Source organism: Aythya marila, assembly GCF_965140915.1.
Source record: "Aythya marila genome assembly, chromosome: 7".
NCBI classification, from domain to species: Eukaryota; Metazoa; Chordata; class Aves; order Anseriformes; family Anatidae; genus Aythya; species Aythya marila.
Window position 1 is genome coordinate 31,835,869 of NC_139048.1, and position 23,292 is coordinate 31,859,160.

The 23,292-nt window shown below is 46.8% G+C and overlaps 2 protein-coding genes across 4 annotated transcripts in view; both read right to left on the minus strand.

Annotated features, from left to right (window-relative positions):
• Nucleotides 1-4,885, minus strand: part of IPMK (inositol polyphosphate multikinase) — a 40,576-nt gene extending 35,691 nt beyond the window's left edge. The window contains exons 1-2 of one of the 3 annotated variants that reach the window (XM_082764263.1): nucleotides 4,563-4,885; nucleotides 171-256 (exon numbers count right to left, since the gene is read on the minus strand). In XM_082764263.1, coding sequence (XP_082620389.1) covers nucleotides 171-256; nucleotides 4,563-4,737 — 261 coding nt within the window. In that variant the 5' untranslated portion in view covers nucleotides 4,738-4,885. Of the gene's footprint in view, nucleotides 1-170; nucleotides 257-3,763; nucleotides 4,132-4,155; nucleotides 4,378-4,562 lie in introns of those variants that run through there. The other 2 variants (XM_082764264.1, XM_082764265.1) reach the window with 2 other exon arrangements.
• Nucleotides 4,886-12,402: 7,517 nt separating this feature from the next.
• Nucleotides 12,403-22,060, minus strand: CISD1 (CDGSH iron sulfur domain 1). Its single transcript, XM_082764827.1, has 3 exons — nucleotides 21,967-22,060; nucleotides 18,616-18,821; nucleotides 12,403-14,421 (listed from the first exon to the last, which is right to left on the minus strand). The coding sequence occupies exons 1-3, from the start codon at nucleotides 21,995-21,997 to the stop codon at nucleotides 14,332-14,334; spliced, it is 327 nt and encodes a 108-aa protein (XP_082620953.1). The 5' UTR covers nucleotides 21,998-22,060; the 3' UTR covers nucleotides 12,403-14,331.
• Nucleotides 22,061-23,292: the final 1,232 nt, after the last annotated feature.

Consider the following 23,292-nt stretch of genomic DNA (forward strand, 5'->3'; position numbering starts at 1 on the left):
AGACAGTTCTAGGCAGTTTGCAGATACTGGGACAAGACGGTCAGTGATGTACCATTCAGATATTCACCCTACACCTTCACAAGGGTGACAATAATGATATACTGTGACATGAACACCAGCCGTCACTCCACCTTTAGCGAGGCAGCTCCCTTGCTATGCAGGACCCTCACCTTGTTGTAGAACTCCTGCTCCCTGGGACCTCGAGGTGGTGGCTGCAGCTGCTTCAGGACAGTCCCATCTGGATGCTGCAGTATACCTAGAAGAGAAGCATTTCCTTCAAGGCCGAGTTTTAAGAGAGAACTTTGATTTTTTTTCAAAAATAGCAAGCACACATCAGGGACAGCCTATTTGTTCAGTTCCACTGTTTTCAGTATACACACACAGTAGAGAAGAACTTGCCAGCTGCTATACAAAACCCTTAGCAGAGGTTTGCTTGCTCTTCTTCTACCCATCAGATGACTTCCTGGGTCTAATTCTGCTCAAGGCCAACACAGCACTGGGATTTGACGAGAAAAGTTCCACCCAAAAAAACACATTCATTTTGCTATGGAAGATTACACAGACACTCCCTTTTTAAATAACTGATAAGTTGTTTTTCCAACAGTGTTAAGAAGCTGAAGATAAAGGATGCAGTCCCAAGTTTAACACTTTTTCCACAAGCTGAAGTAGAAATATCTGGCCTGCAGACATATTTCTATACAAGCTGCATTGAAAGAGCACTTCTGCATTGCTAGAGGTAACACCCTTACAGCACTCCATGCTAATTATATACTGCTATTTCTATCACCCATAATTATAACACAATGCAGAGTTTCATCTCAGCTGGCAACCACTTTCATTGTGTCCCCCAAAAAGCAAAATATCCTCCCCAAACAGCCTTAGTGACTCTGCAGTCAGCAGTATTGCTGAGTAGACGCATGAGAAACTCTCCTTAATATCTGAGGGTATTAAGATATCCTTAATATCTGTCCATATCCAAAGATGGATATGGACAGCAATGGAGAAAAGTAATTGCGTCTCTGCGAACCACGCTCTAAGTTTCAAATCACCAGTTACAGGAGAAAATTAAAAAAAAAAAAAACAACAAAACAAACACTTCTGGAACAGAAATTTTCTCCTTGGATTTATTCATAGTTTTTCATATAATAATTTATTTTGTTTAAAAGGAAGACAAAAATATGTCAGCTGTATCCAAAATACGTTCCATCTTCAGCTTACCACTTGAGAAGAAGCAGCAGAACAAGCCAGGAACTTTGTGACCCAAAAACAGTCTGCAGTTGTAACAGCAATTGTGTTTTCACCTTTTGGAAAGCATAATCTCTGAATGGGCTCTGTTGTGCAGACTTGGAAACTAAACAAAATCTTTAGAGCCTGAAATACTTACTGTAAAACAACCACCAGACTTTGTGAAGTTGTTTCATTAGCTGGCCGTGCCAACAAACAAAGAGTGGTTTTAAAAATTTGTGTAAAACAACTCTCAAGTCAAGCTGCTTGCTAAAAGCTGGATTTTTTTTTTTATATACTTTCCAGACTAGATAAAAATATTACCGTGCCATGCCAACTACCACATCTTCAAGACACAACAGCTTCCCCCTGCCCTCCCCGTACCCTTTTACATGTGCTGGAAAGCACTTAGCAGGGTGCACAAAGTTTCTGAATGATGTGTTTTGAGTGAATTACTAGCGATCACAACATTAAAGGTTTTATAGCACTCCTTAAAGCCTGCATGTTGGCACTGGTGATAAGACAAGTGGACAGCCTACAAGGTACAAAAACCAGGCAAACATTCCTACAGGTAGAACCCATACGCTACTGGGCTGAAACCTGGGCTTTCACGCCAAGTTACAGTAAGTACTTTCCACCAGAACACCACACTGTGGATCAAGATGGATGACAAGATTTATTAGTTTAAGAGATTAAAACAGCCTGACGTTGTCTGAATCCCCTCATACTCTGGATTTCTTGACAGAACTGAGCACCTACCCTGCATCTGGGACAAAGGCAGGCTGGAAACCAAGGACTCATGTTTTAGCACTCACCCTGAAGATGAACACTCCATAAGCTTCTCCTGATCTACCACATGAGATATCTTCACTAACATCAGGACATTACTCATGGCTTTGTTTTAGGATTCCTACTTTTTTTTTTTTTTCCTGCATGCACAGGGAGAGGCTTTGTTTTAATAACTGAAGTAGCAATTTAGTGTTTCTGAATAAGCAGCTGAACTATACCAAAATTAAAATTCTGAAATATCTCAAAAATGTTTATCTGTGGCTTTGCATGCAAAGCTTGCTAGCATACTGAAGCTCTTATCTACAGCAAACATAACCAATATAGATGCATGTGCGTTTTAAAAAAAATTCAATCCATGTGCTTCACCCATTTTGCACAAACACGCTCTAAAAAGTAGTGTATCTCCTCAACTCATGTCTCTCTCTACCTGCCTATGGAGAAAAGCCGCAACCCAAGGCCACAACCTTACTTACTACACGATTTACTGTCTTTGGGGGAAAGCACTACTGAACAGAGCATTCACCAAAAGGTCAAACTCAACGCCCAAAAGCCAGAGTGATACGTGTCCATGCAAGGAGACTGCTAGAGCCCTGTCTTTGCACAGCAGTGACAGCCACAGGAAGCAAAGTGAAAAGGGAAAGGTTATTAGAAAGGAAGAGAAGCTGGTGACAAAGCCATCTTAATGTGCACTTTAACCAAAAAAAAATAAAATTACTTCAAGTCCTTTCTATGTCTGTATGTGGGCACAGAAGGGAAGCCAAGCCCAGAGGACAGCAGTGACACGCAGGAGGAAGCTTGGCAGAACAAGGAAGGTTCTGAGCTTGAATCAGCAGACAGCTCAGACACTAACACCAGTGGGATACATCCTTCAAGGTGCATTTGCTATGTTTTGTGCATAGCAACGGAGGCATCCACATAAAAAGAAGCACCGCATTTATAATTTTAGGCTTTTAAAATGCTCGAGGTTTAATGAGGTAGGAAAGGGTAGAATGGAAAACAGCAGGAAGGGTGACTACTGTAGGAAAAGGCAGAAAAGGCAATGGAGAAGGTACGAGACATGCTGGTCTCCTCACACAGACTTAAAATTATCACAGATCCTGGCGCACATATTGTCTGTGATATTCCTTACCAGAGCTATTAGTAACTACATATATCCACACATCTGGCCACTCACTTCATAACAAAGACACCACAGGGAGCAGCACTGCAGAATTATACATGACCCTGTATCTTTAGCATCTCAACTGCCTGTACTCCTACTAACAATATCTGTAAAGAAATAAAATGGGAAGATTCAGTTACAAAAATGAGAGAACTGGGAGTACCACAGAGCAGCCTCGGTCATCACTTAAAGGTAAAACTCAAGTTTCTAAGAAGAGATCAACAGCGGCAGTACCTCTGCAGGAAAACGTTAGCCCTGCTCCTTCGACCTAATGGATCTGGTGTTACCTAACCCGTTTGATCAGCACCCACAGGAGAGATGATGTATCACACAGGTGACAAAGATTCAGCTGATGGAACTCTGATAACAACTGACGTGCCAAAGGTGAGACTTTCCCTGGAGGTGAACCTTCCTCGCCTGACCCCACCCCATATTACAAACCACGAGCAACGAGGCCAACGTACAGCTCCAAGGACCCCCTTGATGTTTTATTGCCTCGGTGGCAGCGGGGACAGTGGGCGAGAATTACTCTGCTGCAGAGATAATCAGCAGCAAAACTCCATGAAGCTCCAGATAAGACAAACTCACGGTGCCATTCGTGTTGCAATTCCATCTACTGCTGGCTGAAGGGGCAGGAGGTTCCGTCTTTGGCCTGTTCAGCAGGGGCAGCTCCTACGGCCGGGGTTCAAAGGCAGCTTTACTCCTTCTACTCCTTACAGCTATTCTAGAAGGTCACCATGAGCACTGAATGATGTGTACCTCACGCTCGGCTCGGGAGCAGGTGTTATACCAAATCCGATGACTTGGAAGGGCCGTAATAACAACCTTTGGCAATGTTAGCTGTATGGAGGCCCCCCACAAGGCACTGACCGCTGCCTACACTGAAAGGAACCTTTATGGGAAGACCTCAGTCCTCAACCTGAAATTAAAATAATAATTAAAGGCTGGGGGGAGGAGCTTCAGGAATGCTACATCCTCACCATAAGCAGGTAGAGGATCTTGACGACCTCTTCGGACCCCCGCAGCTCTATCACCGGACATTACAAGCTGACATTTGGGGCTTGCTCCTGTCACCAGATCAGTGAGCAACGACCGAGTTCTCCCATCTCTTCCAAACCCACAGCAGGCACTTGCGGAGCAGCGCCTGGAAGCAGGCAGACGCCTCAGGTCCTCAGCCACAGCACCCCCGGGGGCGCACACCCAGCCTCAGCCACCTCGGTCCCCGCTCCGAGGCGGCTGCGGAGCCGAAGCCGGGCCGGGGGCGGCTGGCAGGAGCCCGGCGTCCCCTCAGCACCGCCGTGCAGCCGCTCCCCCGCTTACACAACGCCTCCCGTCCCCTCCCCGGGCCCCCCTCCGCCGCCTCCCGGCCCGGCCGGCCGCCGCTCACCGCCTTTATCCTTGCCGTACATGTGCCCGGCCACCTGGTGCGACAGCGGCACGCAGCCGTTCAGCCCCCGCCGCCGCCCGCCGCCCTCCACAGCCGCCGCCGCCGGGCCCGGGGCGGCGCCGAGCGGCGGCTGGGCCTCGGCCTCCTCCGCCGGCCGCGGGGGCTCGGTGGCCATTTCCCCGGGGACGCTGCCGGTGGCGGCGGCCGGGCCTCAGCGGGCGCTGCGTGGCGGGGCGAGGGCCCGCGGCTCCATCACCCCGCAGCCCGCCGAGCCGCGCCGCGCCGCCCGCCCCCGGCGCTGAGGCAGCGAGCGGCCCCGGCGCCGCCCCGCTCCGCCCCGGCCCCGCCGCCCCGCTCCGCCCCGGCCCGGGGCCGCCAGGGGTCGCCGCCGTGTGGTGCGGGAGGCTCGGGGAGGCCGCGGTTCTCCGCCAGTTCCCCCTCAGGGGTTGCTGGCGGGCCGCCCCCCCGCGGCCCCCCGGGCGCTGAGGGGATTGTTGGGTGCCCCTGTCAGGCCTCTCGAGTGGAAAAGGGCCCTTCAAATGGCTTATGGGGCGCTGACCTGCCACCAGATCAGGAGTGGAGAAGGGATTAATCTCTGACCTGAAGTTTGCCCCCAAGGGGAAGGTGAAGCCCTAGATTCGCTCACAGCACCCCACAGCCTGAGGCTGTATTACTACTTGTTCCGCTATAGGGCAGGGATCAGCCCTATTTGCCACCCTGCAATTCCTGCTTTTGCTTCTCAATGTTCCTTTCCTTTCTAAAATAAAATGAACTCTGCAAATACCAGTCCTGCACTTTTTATAGACTCATTAAGGTTGGAAAAGTCCTTCAAGATCATTAGGTCCAACCGTCACCCTACTACCAATGTCAATTTTTACTACCAATGTCGATTTTGCTGCCATATCCATCAGTACCAAGTCGTCTTTAGCATTAGTAGGGCATAGGAACAGGAAAACAAGGTGGAAGATGAAGCCATATCCATCTGTATCTTGTTCAGCATTAGCAGAACACACAAATGGGAAAACAAGGCCAGAGATGGAAAATGAATCGTAGCAGATATACGGTATTGCCACAATTTTTATCATTTTATAAAAATTGGCTGATGGACAGAGGGAATCAGCACAGGTGTTAGAGGAAGGATGACACAGTGAGCTCAGGTATTATGTGCCCCCTCTTCTCCATCCCATGGTTGGGAGATGTGGCTGGTAGGCCTTCATGGTTATTGAGGGGATTTACTGGGGAAATTATAGTGTCGGAGGAACAGGAAAGTCACAGGGGAAACAAGGTTATTGGTGTAGGGTAAGTGAGAGGAAAGAGGATGGAGTATAGATTTGTGAAAATCCAGTTTCATTAGACCCACAGAACAACTTGTTTCACTGACTATACTGACTAAAAAAGCAAGATCCTTTCTGAAGGAGCAAAACGTGACAGGAAAGTTACATTTCTCCCTCCTAAATGTCCAGTTCTCATCAGGTAGTAGTCTCCAGCCATAAAGACAAGGAGCCGGATGGTTGCAAGTGGAAGCTCCCATCTTCAGTTCCCCAACGCTGGATTTTTCCACGGGGATGCTGACGCAGGAGAGAAACTCCACAGCTTGGTGAGCCCTCGCACCAGAAAATTACTGGGGAAAAAAGGCACAAGAGGTACATGCCTGGCAGAAATAACACCCCCGGTCTTGGCAGCAGCTGCCACAAGGTTCGGATGCCGACCTGAGCCTCCGGAAAGATTTTTTTCCCTGCAGAAGTGTGAGACACTTTGGCTGATCGGTATCTAAATGTACAGAGAAAAAACACAGATGTCATTTTAGACTTGAACCAGTGCCATCTACCTGAGCTTGAAATCTTATTGGAAAAAAAGAGCATTAAAAGGCTAAAAAAATGAAATTGAAAAGCTCTTCAAACACCTAGTCCTGAACAAATAGCTTCTAGATATCCTTAAAGCTAACAGAAGTGGACCTGGAGGGGATTGAAAGAAATACAAAAGCATGAGTAATTGGAGTAAGTAAACACGGACTATTTCCTTTTTCCTGGTATTTGCTTTAGTCAGATTTATGCATATAGAAATCAAGTGACGTGGGACTCTATCTTTCTCTCACTCATTCCACCCTCATGCTTCTGCACATGGAGTTCACTAATCTTATCTGGGAGCTTATCCTAAAATAAAACAAGTGAAACCGAGAGAATACTGGAAAAGATAAATAATTAATTTCTCCACAGAGTGTGATTTTGTAAGAGCTTGCGTCGAAAGCTGAACCGACCAGCAAGATTCCCAAGGAAACTTCTCGGCTCAGGGCTGTGCAATTGCACTCAAAAAGAAAGCGAAAGGGGCTGCAAAGAGCTCCTACAGAACAGGCAGGCAATTGGGAATCCACCACCAAGCAAATGCATTTGGTGAAAATACACTTAATTCTGGATTACTCCTTCTCTCTTCTGCTGAAAAACAATCGTACCTCAGTCAGCCTGACCAAAATGTAAATGCCACTGATGCCTAGAAAGTATTACGCATGCATTTAGTTTGCAGAAACTGCTGCACACTGCAAGAGGGAGTCTCTCCAGCAGGCTGCAAAGCTCCCCCAAACTGAGTAAGGATTACCAGAGAATCACTTTCTGCTGAAATAAAGCCCTTTTTCAAAGAGAACAGCTAGTTAATAACTAACCGCAAGACGCACGGTAGTTTAGTACAGGAAATAAGCTCATACTTCAGTGGAAGAGCAGGGGGACATTAGGTAAACACTTTAGAGCAGCTGGATTTTGGCCAAAATGCTCCTGCTCTAGAGGTGTGCTGACAAGGGGCACCGCCAGGTTTTTCACCAACTCTGAGCATGTTTCACTGCTGCTTGTCCTCCGTTTTGCCAAAAACACCGCTCCTCTGCCAGGAACCCGTCTTCGTGGCGGGGTCTGAGCGAGAGAAGCGAATCCTGCTGCCCACAGAGCCACTTCCTGCAGCGCGCGGCCGCGCTTGCGTAGCTTCTGGCCGCCAAGTAGACTGCAGCAGAGGCGACAAGGACTGAACGCACGGTCCTGATAAGAAATATTAGTCAACAAAACCAGCGCTTCTGTGGACAGACGAGGGCATCTGCAGCGGTGCTTCTGCGAGCAGGAGGGCCCATCCTGCTCAGATGGCATTCGGTAGAAATTGCAGCAGCGTGAAGATTGTAGCCACGTCGCTTTCTTCTCTCCATTCCACAGCAGAGGCAGTGCTGTATCACACCCTCTTAAAATAGCTTGAGGTTTTCAATTCTTTAGTAAATTCACAGCAGCTCTATGCTTTTTTGTTCTAAAGTCTCGGTTACCTTCAACTGTTGTAGCTCTAAAGCTCACTGCGCTATCCCATTTTCTTTCCCAGCCACTGCCTTTTCACTTAAGCATCGGGTCCCACAACAGGAGCCTCTCTGATTAATATTTTACTTGGCCATGACTGATGCAACCTCTCTGACATTACTCTCCGCCCTAGCAACCAGGTACACCTGGGGTTTTCCAGTGTGAAAACAGAGCGACATTGTCAAACAACAACCTACACTCTCCGGAGATAATACAGAACCTTTAAAACATTTATTTTGAGGTTAATTCGTTGTGCATTTTCCGGATCACCTCTTCTACAAACTGAGCTGCAGCTTTACGTTTTGGAAGTCCGTTTTGTATTAGAAAGTCCCAGGGACAGTAAAGATAGGGGGCTAATTTCAATAGTTTCTTTCTTCCTCAAAGTTATTGGACTTTTTTTTTTTTTTAATGTGTCATTAAATAAACCGAGCACTGGATTTGGAGGAAAGGTTCATTTTTGGACTGAAAGGAGGTTAAAGGCTGGGCAGCAAATAGAAGGGCTTTCAGGGTGGAGAGGAGGCTGCAGAGGGTGGGTACCGAGGTCAGTTTTATTCATCATATTCATTCATGACCTGCAGAAGGAAGTGTGTACGGAATCGTCAGGTCTGCGGATGCTCCTGACCTTGGGGCAGTCCAACGAAAGGCACAACATTGGCACAGGAGCTTCTGCGTGGATCAGCCTAAGATAACACATGTAAAGAAAAATAATCCATGCCAAGCTGAACCTGGAACTGGCTGTCACTGCCCAGGAAAGAGATCCTCAAGTCACTGTTGACAGTTGTCTGAGATCATCAGCTCAGCGTGCATCTGCAGCCAAAACCAGCCAACAAAATGTTGGGCAACATCAGGAAGAACATTGAGAAAGACAAAAGGCATCACTGAGCTGCTTTGCATAGCCCCAGCATGCCGTGTACTGAGTCCAGCTTTCACGCCTGGTCTCTCATGGAGGATAGAAGTTACCATTATTTAATCAATGCAGAAGATGGAATTACACCATGATTTCAGGAAACTTGGTTTTGCTGCCTCCAACCCCAGCAAACAGCCAGGAGAGATGTATAGCTTTGACATCTTGGGGCAACAAGTTACACTTAGTTCTGAAACAGTGGTATTAGGGCAGTGTCTTCAGTACCATCACCTGGTCTGGTGGATTGCAGGTAGCTAAAGACTACTCCCCTTGCCTTTCTAAACAAAGATTTTATGAGCACAGCCTTGTATCTCTACCAGGGCATCGCTCAGGTTTTACAAATGCATGATGGCATTTTACCAGTCACATCCTAATGTTTTAAGATAACCCTGGTTCTTGGTTTAAGATGATTAACATGCCAAGAGGTTTATTTAAAATGCCTCTTTGTCTTTCCCTAGAGGCTAGTTACATTGCCTCCATGTGCTGTAAAATTAAACACCTATTTATTGACTAAACCCACTGCCAAGTGGCATTTAAAAAATAGGTCTCTTCTACTCAACGGTATTTTTTGCCTGAGCTTTGTCTGCAAAGCAAAAGAATTTCAACACTTAAAAAGCAATTTAACCCGCACAGATGTTGGAGTCAAGAAGAGATGGAAAGAGCAAGATCACGCTGTTTAAAAAGAGCAACAAATTCAATAATTACTGAAGCCTAAGTCAGTTCTGGCCGTTGTTTTGGTACTCAAGTCTAGAGCAAGAGTGCTGGCTGTGAACAGACAGTGCGTCTTGACCACGTTTTATCCATGTATGGTTATATTTGCCAGCTGCAGAAAAGTATTTGAGAAAAGTTACGCAGTCAGTGACCTTCTCATTCATTCTGCTGCGTTCCTGTTGCCAGCTGACTTGACTGAACGGCGCAAGCACTCCAGCTACCGAGCAGATCCTTGCAGAATGCTGAATTTTGAATGCTTCACACATCAGAGCTGTAATTTCTGGTGTGCTCAGGAAGCTCCACATCTATGCACAGGCTTCTCCTGGAGAGCAGAAGGCACTTTTTTTGGGTGTGTGTGTCTATAAATGTGCCCAAAGCATAGATGAGCGAAGTGGACTGAATTCTCCTGTGCTGCAATGACATAAGCCTGCTGCAGTTTTACCAGCTTCAGGAAGAATACAGGTAAACACTCCTCTTTATTACAATTTCACAACTAATTAAACACTTTACAAGGATAGGCATGCACGAACATTGGCCTGCTAACAGGGGACCCACGGTGTAAGCGTACGCTGCTTTCTGTGCAGTCCTGCAGCATTTCACAAACTGGGGAGGGAACACACACAGTAAGCAGCAGAGGTCTGCCCGAGGCACATAACCCCGCAGGCTCCAAGGGAAAGATTTTGGATAACAAATTAGCCTCATCTCTGGAGCTAATGAAGAGCCACTTTGTACATCTTACACTTCACCCTATTAAGAGGGATAATGAAGTGTGACACATTGTCTTCTGTGCTTTGATTTACCCCATTGATACTACTCAGCGATGTTATGTGGCATTAAATCTTCTCTAGCTTGCTCCTCGCTGCCCCGATACCCATCCTAAATTAATGATGGCTGGAGGAAAATGGTCGTTCTCCTCACAGTGCAGAAGAGTCATGCTGACACAGGGAAAAGACAGCAGAGCAAGCCTGGCTGCACAAAACTTTTTGGGGAACGGTTATCCAAAGCTGCCCGACTTAATACATGACAGTGTTTGTAGTATCTGACAGTGTCAGTATCTGCAGTGACAACAGAGGAGGCATTTGGTCTTCTCAGCAGGTCCGTGGGATGTGTCTGACCGGCCCGAAATAGCGATGCTGAGCCCCGATGAACTCAGGCTGGTGGCAGCCGCGCTGGGGCCCAGCCCCACCACCGACGTGCCGCAGGGACAGCACGCCCTCCTGCCCGAGCCAGCCAGGGCCATGGGTGGGTTTTATCAGCCTTGAAGGCAGCTCAAACAAAAGCTAAGACCTGTGTGCTCAGGATGGGGAAAGAGAAGCCAGCTGACAAGGTTTCTTTGCCGTACCAATGTTTGGTTTCACGCCTACGTGGCTACCCTTCCTGCTATTATAAGATGTTCTTCCGTTAGCGCAGTGAGCAGCGATGATACAGCACTGACTCACGTCTCGACGTCTGTAGCTGGCTGTATCACACTTCAAAGGAAAATCCCCGGGCAGCTGCTATGCGATTCTCTGGCATAAATTTCACAGACCCCAACCTCTGCTGCAGGCTGCCCCGACGGCCCCAGAAAGAGGCCCCAAGCCCCTAGGGTATCCCGAAGATTTCAGGAGGGTCTGTGGCCAGCTCTGCTGCTGGGGAACTGGTGATAACCACCAGTTCCTGGATTGAAGCCTCCGTGGATGAAAAGCTGCTTTGTGCCAAGCTTCTTTCTGCAGCACTCTTAGTTCGATACCTGGGCTCAGACAGGCAGCAAGCTACTGAAAAAAAAAAAACATAGACAGATGCAAATATAAAAACCCCTCCAGAGCAGCACTCTCCACGTCGAGCCATACCAATCGCACAGCGTTTGTTTCCTCCTAGCGGGAGAGCGTGTGATTGCAGCGCTGCCCTCCGCCGCTGGAAATGAGCCATTAGAGTAATGGTGATAATTGAGCATGCAGAAAATACTCTACAACCCACAGCTGCCTCCTCCTCAACACCAGCAATTCCAGCAACGCTTTGGTATTTGACATCCAGACTCTTTTGATGAGTGAGACTTGGCTGCTGCAAAATCAGTATTTTTCTTTGTTTCACCTTCCACTGAAAAGTAATGATGTGAGTAGAAATATACTCTGGGACAGGGATCCTTCACTACTTTCACTTGTACCACAATTGTGTTTCAATCTAATGTGAAAATGCACATTTGCAGAAGAATTTCTTGATAGTGTAAACCTGGCAAAGATCTAACCAATTCGCTTCCCCTCCTAGAGGTTATTTGAGGAAAACACTGAGTACCAAATTTCAGGGACCACTAGAGCAGGTAAGCACTCAGTCATACGACTATAACCTATTCTAGTAAAAAGGCAGAAAAATAAAAGTATTTTGTGGAGCTCACTAAAACTACTGGCAAGTTTGTTTACTCACGTTCGGGTTCTCTCTTTTCACTATCAAGTTTAAACAGACCATGCATGCAAGTAGCAGGACCTTTTTTTAGGTACAGCAGAGAAAACTGTATGTGCACTGAAATAAACTCTACTTCATGTCAACATTTGTAAGTGTGACACTTCTCCAACACAAATTCACCAGGATGTAAACCAGCAAAGACTGCTTCTGCATCCTCTCCTCTTGGGAAGAAGCACTTCTCATGAAACCCTCTTCTCTGACACTCAAGCACCCAGAAATGTTTTACAAGCAAACTCCAGGACTCGGGACATTCGTCTGAGACTTCGGGACTTTATCTCTTAAAACACGACTGTAGTTTTCATGGAACATTTATTCAAGAGCAGCTGGACTGGGCTGCTACCAGGAAAAGAAGACTCAGAAGGAAAACCCAACCTGGACACAGGTTTATGATTACAGCAGCATGATTTGTGGTGCAATTCTCCCCAGAAAGAAACAGCACACTGACGAGAACACAGACAACACAGCCTTGAGGTTAAGATGAACTCAAATGTGTATTTGACAAAAATACAGAAATATCCAGTGCCATAGTCTAGTAGTACAGAAATAACTTTGTTTTGGATAAAACAAATGTTTTTGATAATTTAAGGTTAAAACAACTTTCTATGTGCATCAGTACTTGGCCAAGTAAAAAATATCAAGTACCTTTACAGTCAAGACAGGAAGAAAATGAGACACTAAATATATTTGACTGCAACTTCTTGCAAGTAGAGGTCTCTCCCAGACAGTCGTTGCCCCCTGCGTTGCACTCCACCTGCACACAACTTTCCTTTACTTCTGTGCCACGTTCTCTACTTGCTGTGCCTTCTGCCAAAGTTTGAACCGTTCAGCTAAGACCTCAGCCTCTGAAAGTCTCACATTGAGAATATGCAAAATGTTTTCTTCAGTTTTAACCAGCTGTACTGACCACACCCTTAATAAAAATAAAACCTCTATCACCCCAATCATCTGGAAGGATCTTTAAGGGGTCCAGGTTAAAATTTCAGCTTCTTGACGAGGCCTTTTCTCTTGCTCTGAGGTAGTCTCTCCCTCTGGACATTGGACATCATGCAAGCTGCAATTATGCTAGTGGACCAGGTTTAATACACAACTGCCCTCTGCCACCACATTCTTTGGGTTTTGCTTTGTAGTAATTTGCACACTGATAAATCAAAAGCTATTTATGGAAACCAACGTTACAGCCATTAATGCAGCTGTGTCAGATGAAGCAGACAAGTGCCATACAACAGGAGGATGAGTTCTCGTCTCATCCTTCCTTTTCCCTATGTTTCTAGCTGCCACCAAAGCCTGTCTGTGTCTGTTCTTTTGGTAAAATTAGCTGATCCACATTAGCAGTTAGCCCAGGAAGGCAGGAGCTATTTAAGACACATTGAGCCTAAGGGCACTTAGTAAAGGTGTGCCTGCTCCCTCTGCAGGAGGAGGAAGAGTCCTCCACAAGCAGCTGGAGCAATGATGAAGCAGACAGTAACAGTGGGTGGGTGGGGTTAGTTTTTATTTTAGCTTCTGGGATAAGTCAGCATAGCCTCCCTGTCCTGTGGTCTGGGGAAATTAGCTCCACTGCTAGAGAGTGCAAGTGAAACTAAGGCTTTCTAGCAGCAAAAAAGAAAAAAAAGGAGAAATCTGGCCACTCCTGCCCACCACTCTGAGCACTTCGTGTCCTTCCACTCATCTGTTACCACAGCTCTCACAGAGACCATCTAATCCTACTTTAGACACAGGGCTGCTGTTCCGGTAGTATGTTTTCCACACCATATGGTAGTAGGGTCAAGTTTCAACAGGGCTGTTAAATCAAAGGTGAAGCTGCCCTTTAGCCCCAGCTAGCTACAAGCATTTTACATTTTCTGTTCAGAGCAGTTTTAAGTGCCTTCTTTCATGGAAGCCACGCAGAATGGTAGTGTTATAGGCCAAACGGGACATCTGCAGAAAACGCAGCATGATCAGAGGTTAAGCTGCATTTTGGCACCATGATTTCTTTCCTGCCGCTGCCTTTTAAGTAGAACTCTATCCAGATCCATGACTTTCAAACCTCCCCCAAATTTTAAGATCTCCCTTCTGAATATTCCTTCTGCTGAATGGCCTCAGAGTAGTACACATGTATTTGAAAATACCAATAACTATTTTCTCAGGTACATTCTGTGTGTCATTTTAGGTTCATACTCAATGGAAGGGTACACACACTTTACAGGACAAAAAATTAAACCATGACTATTTAGTAAATTATGCATTGTAGTGATTAAGACAAGACAAGCACCAGAAAAAATACACATGCTGAAGCCTGATGTATCTACTACACTGGAAAGTCTTCAGTGACATGACAATGAATTTGTGGTTTTTCCCCCCAATCACAAGCGAGCAGAGGATTTGTCAGACATTCATTTTGTAGCTTCCACTGTCCACTCTACGCCTCCTTCCTCTTGATGATCAGCGGCCCGACATTGTCGCCAGTTTCGTCGTTGTGCTTTGTGTGCGAGCCATCGCACAGTGGGAACTGAAATGAGAAACAACAAGCACATCTAAAGTACACCCGCAGCCAGAATTAAGAACCCATGTTGAGAAGTTCATTAGAACGTCTCCTCGTTAAATCCACCCTGACTGCAGACTGTCACTTCTGCACCGGCACTTCAGGGCTTCCTGAAGTTTGGCTGGACACCGGTTCTGTCCATGTGAGCTCCGAGTGGACAAGGGGCTTGTTATGAAAACAAAGCAACTCAACTCCACGCTGTTTGGTGTTCCAACTTTGGGCCAGCACGGGGAAAACGCAGCCCGAGCTGACCTTCAACTGTCACCTGTCTGGAGAATCCTGCTCTCAGCCTTGCCCCACACTCTGTTTTCCTGAGCAACAGCCAGAGCTGAGCACAGCTACAGATGGTAGGTGGGGAGAGGAAAAGAAATGGGAACAAATCCTGATTTTTTTTTTCCTGGTTTTCCTCGGCATATGATAAGAAAAGGACAGCTTCCCTGGCTCATCTCTTAGTTGAGAGACACACCAGGAGATTAGTCCTGCCTCCAGATGGCTAGTGCCAAGCTTTCTTTGCTTCATCCCGATAGGGCTAGCTTATCTCAGCGACACAAAGGTCCACTTGCGCAAGCTGGATTCTACATCAGGATTCTGACCTGGTGATGGAAATAAACCGCACTTCCAAAAGACATGTTTATTCATCAGGGGCTTCTAAGGGCAGCTCTGAGGAAGCAATGTGAAGAAATGTTTGTTCCATTAAAGAACTGGAACAGCCTGGCCGAAGCAAGACCCAAAGGGACTCCTTCAGCCAGCTGTAACTGCCCAGCTCCTGGGCTGCTCTCAGGAACAGTCTTTTCATCTGCAAAAGCCAAAGGACATTCTGCAAAGCAACAGGGGTTAGGTCAGACCCCATCGACTCCCAGGGACGAGTTTTCAGGGCTGTGCCTCTTCTGCAGAGGACACCCTAGAGACAGTGACTTAAATCACACCCGTGTTTTGCATTCGGTTTCTATTTTTTTTTGCTTAGAAGTTGCTGGAATCAAAGTCAGACATTAAGCTTGTGCCCCTAGCACACAATATCCCCTCACAGTATAGTCACCATCAGTCTTTGACACGCCGTTGATCCCAATGTTCATGCCCCAGTCACAGCCTTAAATAAAACTGATGCCCCATCATCTGGGCTTAGCTAGAATAAAAGATTTCAAATGGCTGCATGAAAGCAACATAATGAAGACAACAAACCAGTAAGAAACGTTCTCAGAGTTCTAAAAATAAAGCCACATGCCTGTAGGGTAGGGTGGGGGCAGGCCAAGAGGTGAGGGTTTTTTAGTGTTTGCTTTTCACAGTTACAGAATGTCAAAACCCATGCTATAAATGGCAGGTGAATTTTCCAAATAAAGACCACCTTCTATCCCCCCCAAAACTGGAAAATACTCATGCAAGCTGATTCATGAAGGGACTTTTGAGTCAATCAATTATTTTTGACTCAATGAGGAGGTACTGACAGCCACTTGGCAAAAATGAGGGCAAACCCAGGTGTTTCCAGGCTAGCTGTTTCTCCAGGCAACACCAGAGACTATCGGTGTTCTTAGGAGCACTGCTCCAGCTTCCACCAGACACAGAACATCTCACGTGCCCCAAGAAGGCAGGCCCAAGGTCCAGCTGCAGTGACATCCCTACTTCAGGTGACAAAACTGGCTAAAACTTGCTATAAAGCAAGATAGCAACAGTGGTCAAAGCTCAAGCCCGGAGGGAGCTGTGCAGTGGTCTGGACAGCTCAGCTCAGCTCATTTCCCTTGGCACTGAATGGGTTTGTTTCTTCTGATATTCTGCAGCAGCGTTCCTCAACCTGCAGCCTGGGGACTACACCCACCTGGAAGACACAGACTGCAGGACGTTGCAAATAAACAAATTAAGATCCCCCCCCTTCAGCTCACAAGCACAAAAATGTAGAAGAAAACAAATGCTCTAACTTTAGACTAATTACTGTTTGGTTTTAAGACAAAACCCTTGCTTCTGCAGTGATAATTTTCAACAGTGGGGTTTTCCATGAAGCGTAAGCACTGCTATGATGTCCCTGATTAAAATCCTCATTATTAGGCAGCAGCAGAAGAAAACAAGTGCCTGCAAAATTTTCCACTGAGCTCCTTAATGCCTTTACAAGACCTTTCAGAGCAGAGTTCTAGGAACAGGCTCATTATAAGGCAGCCCCCCTCTACTTCCTTTTAGTGTCCAATTACAGCAACCTCAGCAGGACAGCACGTTCCTGAACTGACAACACCCCGCAATATATGGCAAAATGTAATTAACCAGAATTTTATTTCACACAACCAAGATAGAATCAAGCAATAACTAGAATAATTGCAAGAGCTGCAAACCTTAAATCCAGACACTAATTTTCCCTTTCTGTTTTCTAGAGGATGAAGCAGAAAATGTAAACACGGATGGTCAGCTTAGGATTTTTTTATTTTATTTTATTTTTCTGGTGAAAAGCACTGAAGGAGCTGCGTACAGTACAACCTGAGTAAATCTGAGTTTCAGCCTGAGTTAAACAACCAACTGCAGATACTTACACCTGCCTTTTTCCTCTACCTTTTTCTTCTCTGAAGTGGTTGCACTCAGGGCCACTTCCAACTCTGGGATGTTTGCTCTCCGTTGAGATTTAACCCAGAGACAGCATACACGTGCATACTACCTGCATGCTGCACAGCCAGCAGCACTGCATCTAAGTGCACACACCTCCCCACTGTACTATCCTACTGTATGCAATTTGGTCTGTGGAGCACTTGTGGCCATAGGGGATAAAACAACCTTGCTTTTTGGTTCGGAGCAGAGATGACAAGCCTGCCTCCACAGGAGTGCTTCGAAAATCCAGTCTACGTACAGCTACAAATGTCTAGGCTTTATCCTCAAGGTGATGAAGCTCTGGCAGCAGCAGGAACCCAAAGGTACAGTACCTGGAGAATGGCACACCGCAGCCCGACTGGAGCAGTCTCGAGGTATGAAAAGCCTGGCACTGAACTGGGTTTCTAGGCTGCTGGCCTCAGTTACCTGGCTTTGAACATTTGTATTATTTCAGCCTCCACACATTAGCACCTTGACTTAAAAAACTGCTCTGAAATATATGCTAGCTGTACGTGGACCAGGCTACTCATACAAGCCTCTTTCTCTTATTACAGGCCCTAGAACTACTGCTACAGACACACTGTAGAGATCTCGGTTGCTTCAAGTGTCTCACATTTCTATTTCAGATTTAAACCTGCCCTTACGGTGCCATTGAGTAGCTAGGTTGTCATGCTGAACGCTGATGTGAGGCAACTCATGTTGCCAACTTCACAGGCAAGCAAGTTGGACAGACCGATGCCAGGAGAGACTCTTCATTTCCCAAAACCAGTCTCCAAAAGTATGCCAGCATGATTTCACTGGTTCTTCCTTAGGATTACCCATAGAACTATGAGCTGCAAAGCTACCTCAAGTCCATCTTTCTGCACAAGCTTTTAACCACAATGACTTCCTTTTAGACTACTCCCATCACCACTGGAAACCGTTCACGGCTGTACTGATTTGTGAGGCAAAAGGCAGCTATCTACGGTCCACAGAAATACTGCACAAGTAATTCAGGACAGAACAGCAGCGCCAGTAACACCATCTGTGCAAGTAAGGGTCTTCCCAAACCAGTTCTGCACTCTCCCTGTCTGTGTGATTTAACGGTGAGCTCAGACATGGCAAGTGACCATTTGACACCAGCCCCTGTATACCAAGAGACTTCTGGATGGGTTTTGGTCATTCACACCATGAACTAGCAGCAAGGAATCTTCTGACAGAGGAAGCTTCCAAATTCCTCCAGTAAAAGGCATTTAAGGTCCTCTCAGCCTGTGGCTCCTGAGCGCTTCTTCACCTGCCAGCAGACCAGTAATTTTGGATGTGTGTCAGTAGCAAAATGCAACCTGTTGTTCATGACTCATTGCTCTATACAGCAGCTGTCCTTTCAAGCTGTTTGCTTCTTCAGAGCTAAAGAAACACTGCTCACTATTAGTGCTGATCTGCAGACTTTACTCTCCCTAAATCTACATAGGATTTTAAGGATTCAGTTACTACTACATCTCACTGCAGAACAGCTGAGGTGAAAAGAAGTTAGTTTCCTCTCCATGAAGCAGTCTGAAAACAGTTTTATTGAAAGATGCACGCACGTCAACAAAATGGGGCTATTTTTTCTTCTCTTACCTTCTTGGATCTCCAACAGCGACAGTACACAGCCTTGTCACCCAGATCTTCCATATCGAATGCATGGACTACCTTGGGGTTATCCTTCTGGATATGGAGATTCACCATTGCTTTGCAGCACTTGTCTTTAGAGAGAAATTTTTTGTAAGCTAGATACCCGACAGCAGCTGCTCCAGCAGCTAAGGAGACTGCAGCAATCCATTCAACTAGAAGAGAAGCAGAAAGAGCGTCAGGCTTTTGAGCAAAACATTCAATTCTATTAAAGCTACTCAAAGCAGTAAATATCTCTGCGCTCACAACAACACCTCCGTCTTTCCAAGTGACCTTTCTGTTCTGTGGGAGAAATGCAGGATTTTAGAACAAGAACATTTTCTCTTGATGCTCAGCCAGCTAATTTACTCCCTTCCACTGATCAGAGTTCTCCTTCACCCCAGTCCCTTCCCTGTAACATCAACAACCCAAACAGATCCCTCAAGGGTATGAGTACTGAGTAATTTATTTTATTTTTTTTAAACACATGCTATAACCAAAAATTTCTGAGCTGTTTGGCAATAGGGAAGTTATTTAAAATATTACCACTTTATAACAGCAACAAAAAACAGCTTAGATTAAATCCCTACTGAGGAGTACAGGTAAGAACACAGATCTGAAGGGATTATATTTAAGAACAATAGCACAAATTTAACTGGATTATCCTGACTCTCTGAAATACAACCTCCACTAAAACAGTTTTTTTCCACCACCTCCATCCTCACTTTTTCCCCACCTCTAGTTATCGCTAAAAACTTTGCAGTCTCAATCGCTCATTTTAATTTGCTTTTCTGCAACGTTTTTTCCTATTTTTTGTGGCTCTATTGTTTTCTCTCTGTCCCATGAAAACACCCTGGACTTTGGCCTAATGGTTCAGACCATCTAACAACAGTACATGGAATTAGACAAACACTTGTATGCTGAAATGCAGTCCCAGTAAGATTTGGGAAGAGGGATGGAGAATCCTTGCTATGTGCCTTACTAAGAGAAAAAGATGCATAAATCCTTGAAAGTTTGTTTCCTTAGTAAAAGGAAGCAGAGGAGACCAGCACATGCTGACACCTCCCCTGCAAGTGAGTGACAAACCTGCCCCGTAACAGGGTGACCAAGTTAAAGATGGTTTTCTGCATTTTAATATCAGATGACTGAGAGCATGTTTCCCTGCTCAAAAACTTCTTAAAACGATAAAAGACCCAGAGAACATACAGTGAATTCCATTTTTTATACCCATCCAGTGAGTTCTAATTTCTTTATCTTCCCATTGCAGACTAGCATGAGCAATGTATTAATTGTGATAGTATAGGGTAAGAACTGAGGAGGTGAAGTTGAAGAAGTGATTCCATGAAAGTCAGCGTTAATTTCGCAACACAGCCCAAACCAACCTGTCAGAAGCAGCAAGGTCTCCCAGGGGAAAGCACTACAGCCTGTAGCACCCTTTCCCCTTCCTGCTCAAGCAGGTTTCCAGGAGCCGAGAGGGGCTGTTGAGGGCAGGAGGCACCCAGGCAGCTCAGGGACAGGCCGGGTCTGACAGGTTCAAAGCAATTCCCCAGAAAATGTGAAGTGCAGCTACAACGATGGCCAGGAAGACAGAGGTATTGCCCAGAGCGGGCACCAGAGTACAAGATTCTGGCCATAAAAACACTTCTGTGACTACCAGCTGAGCAGGAAGGTCTGCACTAAAATTCACTGTCCTCCAGCACATTCAGAAAGAGCCAGCCTGCACATCTGCAGGTAACCCAGACCCCTCTAACCTCATAACCACGCACAGTGCAGTCAGCCCAGCAAGCAGAGATCATTAATTTAGAATACCTGACATCTTATTTTTAATTTCTTCCTTACTTCTTTTCCTGAGGCCCAGATTCATCTGCTACACAAATCCAAACATTTAAAGAAGCCTATCCATTACATTTCAGCATTGGCCTAATAAATGTCCTTATCTGAATTTATAAATGGAATGTCTCTCTTCTAATGAGATCAGCCTGCAAAGTTTCCAAGGTAGCAAGTCATCTTGTCAACCGTGTTTCACAAATAGATTTGGAAAAGCTGGAACGCCCGTTTAATCTTTTGAACTAAATCATAAACTGCGTTTGCGAAGGAAAACAGTTTTCAGAACTTTTAAAGTACTTTAAACGCTGTCTCAAGAGGCCTCCAGCACCAATTCAACAGTTTGCTGCCAAGCTCCTCCGTGCACTGCTTGAAGAGGCTCCTTGATACTGACGTGCAATGTCAAGTTTCTTTGTCTTCTCTCATTTATTTTTTTTTAAATAAGAAGATTAAGAGCAACATCTGAGATATTATTAAAGAAATCCTCACTCTGGTGTAATACAAAAACTCAGTGTCATAAGTCACGACAGAACAAGACACTACAGGCCCACGTAACATGGGAGAAAATTTGCTTCAATGCTATAATCACTACACAATGGAAAAGGCTTGGCTGGAGCTCCAGAAAAATTAATACACGAATGAAAGAAGGGAAGATAGAGGTAAAGAAATAAACCAAAGTCCAAGGAACGCAATCCCAGGAGAGCAGAAATAAACCAACAAGGAAAAAAATAATCAGAAGATAACAGCAAGAAGCCAATAACGAGAATTTAGTTTCTCCTCCATTCTTTGGGCATACTCTAAGGAACAATAGGGTTGGATCACACGGCTTTTCCTTCCTCCACTCCCTCCTCAGCCCGAAAATTACTCTGGATGTTTCCAGATATAGACAGCAGAGGCACTTTTAGGATCTACCAGAGAGCTCGGACACGTTATCAGCAGGACGAGCACGCATCTGCCAGCTGCGCTGCCAAGCACACGGGGAAAACGAAACGCTCTTGGCTCCCCCGGCAGCACACAGTCCTGGCTGCCACATGGCTCACTTTACTTGCCCAATTTTTAAGCTACATCTGCTGGTTAAGAAGTGCTGATGGTATTTAGAAGTTGCCTATGGAGCAATGACTCCGTATATGAAAAACTCGGTCTTCAGAGGGGCTCCTAAATTTAAAGTCTCGTTCTCCTCCCTTTCTTGTCAATGAAAAAAATTGCTATTGCCCAGGCTTAACAACCGGGTAACGGGACTGGAACCAGTAACGGGACTGGCAATGCCCAGTGCCACCACACACGACACCGCCGCCCGCTGAGGGCAGAGGGGGGACGCGAACCCGCGGCCCCTCAGCGCTGCCCCCCCCCCGCCGCCATTTTGTCAGCGGGGGTCCGGCGGGGCGGGGCTGCGCCCCCTCCCCCCCCCTTCTCCTTCCCCCCGTCCCCTCGCGTGTCGCCGTCCCCCCGCGTGTCCTCGCCCCGCGTGCCGCCGCCCCCACGCGTGCCCCTACCCACCCCGCACGCTGGAGTTCTGCCCCAGCCCCATGGCTCCCGCTCCCGCTCGGCCGCCGCGCAGGGCACACGCAGCTCCGCGCCTGCGCCGCCACGGCCGCCCGCCCGCAAGATGGCGGCGGGGACCGCCCTCAACATGGCGGCGGGGCCGGCCCTCTGAGGGGAAAGGGGGCTTGGAGCGGACGAGGGGGGCTGGCGGGGCCTCGAGGGGGCTCTCGGTGAGGGTGAAGCGGCCTCTGGGGCCCGCTGCAGGCACAGCAGGGGTGGTGGGCATCGCTATGGGGACGTAGGGCTAGTGGCCGTGGGTGCTGTGCTGGTGTATGGAACTCCTGGTTTTTGCTGTAGAGAAATGAACTGAAGAGCAGTGCCTTCAGAGAAATAGCCTTTTATGCCCCACATGCAGGTATTGACCTGAGAGTCTAGGCCTTTATTTGAAAAAGTAACGCCAAGAGTCCTAAAGGACTTGTGCAACTAGGACCTACTTAACCTTATGAGCAATAGCCTTTTATACCCCGTACACCCAGGTATTGACCTGAGAATCCAGCTCTTTACTTGGGGAAAAAAAAAGAAAAATAAATAGTGCCAGGAGTCCTCAAGGACTTGTGAGGCTGGGACCTACTTTTCTGCCTGTTAAGCAGCACACCTCTCCTTTTTCTACCCTACAGCATCTCGGATGCAACATCCATCTGGTACTGGTGGGTGGCTGCAGTTACAATAAAGCCAAACACAACATCCATCTGGTACTGGCTGCAGCTGCAGTAAGGCTAGGGCTTCCTGCAGGCTAGCTGCTTGTTCTTCATCCCCTGCCGTGCCTGTCAAGGACGTGACCTTCAAACACCTTTTCATAGAATCATTAAGGTTGGAAAAGACCTCCAAAATCATCTGGTCTAATCATTCCTCTACTACCAACATCACCCACTAAGCCATGTACCTAAGCTCCACATCCAACCTTTCCCTGAACACCCATAGGGACGGTGATGCCACCACCTCCCTGGGCAACCTGTTCTAATGCCTGACTGCTCTTTCTGAGAAGAAAAGTCTTATTTCTAGCCTAAACCTCCCCTGGCGCAACTTGAGGCCATTCCCTCTAGTCCTATCACTAGTTTCCTGTGAGAAGAGGCTGACCCCCAGCTTCCTTTCAGGGAGTTGCAGAGAGCAATAAGATCCCCCCTGAGCCCCCTCTTCCTCAGATCCCACTTCATATCTCCGGGCTCCCTACTCAGCACTCCCTGGGCACCACCAGAGGGCACCCCCCCCCTCCAGGACTACATTTCCCAGCGCGCCCCGCGGCGGCGGACACAAAGAGCCCGGTTCCCCACCCCCACCCCC